Below are 5,164 nucleotides of genomic sequence, written 5' to 3'. Positions count from 1 at the left end.
CCGGAGCCCAGCAGGTGGAGGCTGCGGTGGCCGGGAGCGGCCACTGCACTCCAGTCTGGGTGACAGAGTGAGACTCCAACTCAATAAACAAACAAACAAACAAACAAATAAATAAATAAATAAAATGTTTGAGCAGTGGCTCAAACCTGTAATCCCAGCACTTTGGGAGGCCAAGACAGGAGGACTGCTTGAGCCTAGATGTCTGGGATCAGTCTAGGCAACACAGTGAGACTTTGTCTGTATAAAAAAAAAATTAGCTGAGCATAGTGACGCACATCTGTAGTCCCAATTATTCAGGAGGCTGAGATGGGAGGATCACCTGAACCCAAGAGTGCGAGGCTACAGTGAGCCGTGATTATGCCACTGCACTCCAGCCTGGGCGACAGAGCAAGATTCTGATTTTTAAAAAAAAGTTAAAATGCATATTTTAGTGGTCTTTGATACATTCATGAGTTTGTACAACCATTGCCGTGTCTAATTCCAGAATATTGTCATTGACCACTCCCCAAAACCCCATGACTATCAGCTGTCACTCCTTGTTCCCTCTTCCCCCGAGACCTCGTCTCGACAATAAATCAAAAAATCAGCCAGGCGTGGTGGCACACGTCTGGAACGTGTAGTTCCAGCTACTTGGAAGGCTGAGGTGGAAGGATTGCCTGAGCCCAGCGGGTCGAGGCTGTGGTGGCCGTGAGCATGCCACTGCACTCTAGCCTGGGCGACAGAGTAAGACTCCAACTCAAAAAAAAAGAAAGAAAATGAATAAGGAACCTGACAGGAGGCCCAGTGCTGCCTTCAGGGGGAAGCTCCGAGTGGGGTGGGGTGTCCACCCAGGGTACTATCTGCAGGGGATCCCATTGGAGGGGCTCTGCCCTGTCTTGCCCGGGCTCCTGCCCCTTAGAACAACTGCCCGCCCAACTCACGTGGAAAGCCCGCCTGTCGGATCAGCTTCTTTTTGGACAGCACCTTCATTGCCTGCAGGAGAAAAGACCCACATCTTGGTTAAAGGATGGAGGAAGAGCCAGGTATGGTAGCTCATACCTGTAATCTCAGCATTTTGGGAGGTAGAGGCGACGGGATTGCCTGAGTCCAGGGGTTCAAGACCAGCCTGGGCTATTTAGCAGGACCTCGTCTCAACAGTAAATTAAAAAATTAGCCGGACGTGGCGGCACGTGCCTGTAGTTCCAGCTACTTGGAAGGCTGAGACGGAAGGCTCGCCTAAGCCCAGCAGATTGAGGCTGTGGTGGCCATGAGTGTGCCACTGCACTCCAGCCTGGGTGACAGAGTGAGACTCTAACTCAAAAACAAAAAGGCATGAAGGAGGGAGGAGGACATGGGAGGGATTCCCCCCAGTCCAAAGCCTGCCCAGGCTCCAGGCCCCAAGGAGTCTCAAGACAACTTCATGAGCACCTCATCACCAAAGGAGGTCAAGGAGCTACTAGGTCGCATGGAGGCTGGCCTCCCAGAGTCCTCTAATCCTGAGGGTGCATCTGAGGTTCTCAGCTCTCCCAGCTGAGAAGCCACGAGCCTTGGACTCATCGCCACCAAATCAAAAAATGAGTGAATTGGGTGATGGACACAGGAAGGGCATGATGGGCTGTTTTACCCACGGGGGAACTGAGGCTCAGCTGTCTTACACATGGGGAAGCATTACTTGCCTAAGGTCACACACTTGGCACACTTGGCCAGGATTTGAACCTATATCAGACTGACTCCAAAGTCTCACCTACAAGGGCAATTTGTCTCATTGCTGCCTTGTCCTCAGTTCTATGGAGGATGCAGAAATGACTGCTCAAAGGAAGGGCATAAGAGATATTTGCTAGCCGGGCTCAGTGGCTCAGCCTGTAATCCCGCGCCTTTGGGAGGCTGGGGTGAGTGGATTGCTTGAGCCCGCTGGTTTGAGACCCGCCTGGGCAACTTGGCGAGACCTCATCTCTACAATAAATCAAAAATCAGCCGGGCGTGGTAGTGCACGCCTGTAGTTCCAGCTACTTGGAAGGCTGAGGCAGAAGGATTGCCGGAGCCCAGCAGGTCGAGGCTGCGGTGGCCGGAAGCAGCCACTGCACTCCAGTCTGGGTGACAGAGTGAGACTCCAACTCAAAAAAAAAAAAAAAAAGAGATATTTGCTGAATGAATAACTCTTCTTGGGCTAATCAATTCACCTCCCCATTTCCTCATCTATAAAATGGGTATACTGCTCCCTTCCTAATGCACAAAATAAATATGACCTAAGAATAAAATGAGGGCCAGGCGTGGTAGCTCACTCCTGTAATCCCAGCACTTTGGGAGGCCCAGGCAAGAGGATTACTTAAATCCAGCAGTTCAAGACCAGCCTAGGCAGAAGAGTGAGATCCCACCTCTACTAAAAAATCAAATAACTAGTCTGGCATGGTGGTGCATGCCTGTAGTCCCAGTTACTTGGGAGACTGAGGCAGAAAGATCACCTGTGCCCAGGAGGTTGAGGCTGCGTTGAACCATGCTGGGGCCACTGCACTCTCGTCTGGGTGACCGAGTGAGACTCCGACTCAAAGAGAGCAAAATGAGACAACAGCTATGAAAATCTTCCAGGAAGCTAAGTGCTGGAAAGGAGGCTTTTCTTTGGAAAAGGTCAGGGGATGGGAAAGGGAATGTGGATACTCACATAGTAGGTATTGTCATTTTCATTGTAGGCCAACTTGACCACGCCATAGGAGCCCTGGATAAAGGGAGATGCCCGTGACACTCTATCCAGAAGTTATGATCTGTAAAACGAGGACCCTAACATGGGTTGCAAGCTAGCACCCCATGAGTCAGATCTGCCCTGCAACTGTATTTTGTTGGACCTGCAGTTTAGATTAGAGTTGGGTGTAGTGGCTCACACCTGTAATCCCAGCACTTTGGAAGACCCAGGTGAGAGGATTGCCTGAGACCAGGGATTTGAGACAAGCCTGGGCAACTTGGCAAGATCTCATCTCTACAATAAATCAAAAAATTAGTCGGGCATTGTAGCGCGTGCCTGTCATTCTAGCTGCTTGGAAGGCTGAGGCAGAAGGATCTCCTAAACCCAGCAGGTTGAGACTGCAGTGACTGTGAGCGTGCCACTGCACCTGCCTGAGCGACAGGGTGAGACTCCAACTCAAAAAAAAAAAAGTTTGGATTAGCTGCCAACATTTTAAAAAAAGCAGATATTAAAATTCAGATTCCCAGTTTTGTTTCCAAAAAACGGGAAGCTCTTTCCATATGAAGCCCTCATTTCACAGGTAAGCAGTTTGCATAGTTCTTACCACCATACACGCCTCATTCATGTATATTACTCACTTGTTTTCTATTGGCATTTGAGTTTTTGACCATTGTAATGATATCACTCAATGGCTAAAACAAAAGCACACATAGATGTGAGTGCCTTGAAGGGAAAGAATCCACGAATGTGCTAGGGATGTAACTACTACCACGGCGAGATACCTCTCTGAGTTTTTGCAGAAACACATTTAAGATACAACAAACAAGCCGGGCGTGGTGGCTCAAGCTTGTAATCCCAGCACTTTGGGAGGCCAAGGTGAGAGGATTGTCTGAGTCCATGGGTTCGATACCAGCCTAAGCAACATGGTGAGATCCTGTCTCTACAATAAATCAAAAAATTAGCCGGGTGTGGTAGCACACGCCTGTAGTTCTGGTTACTTGGAAGGCTGAGGTGGAAGGATCACCTGAGCCCAGCAGGTCGAGGATGCAGTAGCCATGAGCGTGCCACTGCACTCCAGCCTGGGTGACAGAGTGAGACTCCAACTCAAAAAAATATATATATACAATAAACAAAGCCAAAAACCCTAGACCAATAGTGACAAAATCCTTCCCACCAAGCTCACCTCCAAAGACTCCTCACCTGACCCCAGCTTTACCAGATTGGCACACAGTATCTGAAATATCCCTTGTGAAGGCAGAAAAACAGCCTGGCTCCCAGGATACTTACCTTTCCAATTTCATCCTTCAGCGTATACTGATTTAGCTGCACGCAGTCCTAGAAAGTAAGTAGGGACACATGAAGAATAAATTCTAAGTTTGTAACTATATAAATTTCTCACAAACTAAACACACATATGTAACCAGGACCCAAGTCAAGAAAGAGAACTCGGCTGTGGTGGCTCACGCCTGTAATCCCAGCACTTTGGGAGACCGAGGTGGAAGGATCACTTGAATCCAGGAGTTCTAGATCAGCCTGGACAACATGGCGAGAACTCATGTCTACAAAAAATAAAAACAATAGGTGGACGTGTTGATGAGTGCTGGTAGCCCCAGCTACTGAAGAGGCTGAGGGGTGAGGATTTGCTGAGCCCAGGAGGTTGAGGCTGCTGTGAGCCATGATCATGCCACTGTACTCTAGCCTAGGTGACTGAGTGAGACTCTAACACAAAAAAAAGAAAGAAAGAGAACATACCCAGCTCCCCAAATAAACCTCCCAGCCACTGTCCCCACTCTAGGGTGACCACTATTCTGACTTCTCCTAACACAGATTTTGCCTGTTATATTTTAACAAATATCATCATACAATATATACTCTTGTAATACCCATTTATTAAAAGGTTTTTCTTTTTTTTTGTTTTTTTGAGTTGGATTCTCACTCTGTCGCCCAGGCTGGAGGGCAGGGGTACGCTCATGACCACCGCAGCCTCAACCTGCTGGGATCAGACGATCCTTCCGCCTCAGCCTTCCAAGTAGCCGGAACCACAGGTGCGCACCACCACGCCCGGCTAATTTTTTGATTTATTGTAGAGATGAGGTCTTCAAAGCCCAGGCGCGTCTCGAACCCACGGGCTCAGGCAATCCAGTCACCTCAGCCTCCCAAAGGCACGGGATTACAGGCTGAGCCACCAAGCCTGACTAAAGGTAAATTTTAAATCAAGTAATCCATGACTATGCTGTCCTGTAAATCATAAAATGATGCAAGAGGAGAAAAATCTGTGTGACTTTGGGGTAAACAAGGGTTTCTTAGTTGATATGCAGAAAGTACAGGCATAAAAGGAAACAAATGATAAATTGGACTTCACCAAAATTAAAACTTTTGCTCTTCATGATGCTACTAAGAAAACACAAAGGGAGCCGGGCTCGGTGGCTCAGCCTGTAATCCCATGCCTTGGGAGGCTGAGGCGAGTGGATTGCCTGAGCCCACGGGTTCGAGACCCACCTGGGCAAC

General features: G+C 48.6%; 1 protein-coding gene across 6 annotated transcripts in view; it reads right to left on the bottom strand.

The window, feature by feature from the left end:
• Window positions 1–5,164, bottom strand: part of CAMKK2 (calcium/calmodulin dependent protein kinase kinase 2) — a 63,225-nt gene that overhangs the window by 52,935 nt on the left and 5,126 nt on the right. For all 6 annotated transcript variants that reach the window (XM_021713323.1, XM_008059963.1, XM_008059961.1 and 3 more), the window contains exons 2-4: window positions 3,944–3,991; window positions 2,639–2,692; window positions 921–972 (exon numbers count right to left, since the gene is read on the bottom strand). In XM_021713323.1, coding sequence (XP_021568998.1) covers window positions 921–972; window positions 2,639–2,692; window positions 3,944–3,991 — 154 coding nt within the window. The remainder of the gene's footprint in view (window positions 1–920; window positions 973–2,638; window positions 2,693–3,943; window positions 3,992–5,164) is intronic.

This window comes from Carlito syrichta, unplaced genomic scaffold (assembly GCF_000164805.1).
Source record: "Carlito syrichta isolate Samal-C Ts95f unplaced genomic scaffold, Tarsius_syrichta-2.0.1 Scaffold304458, whole genome shotgun sequence".
Lineage (NCBI taxonomy): Eukaryota > Metazoa > Chordata > Mammalia > Primates > Tarsiidae > Carlito > Carlito syrichta.
This window is presented reverse-complemented; position numbering and strand designations above follow the sequence as displayed.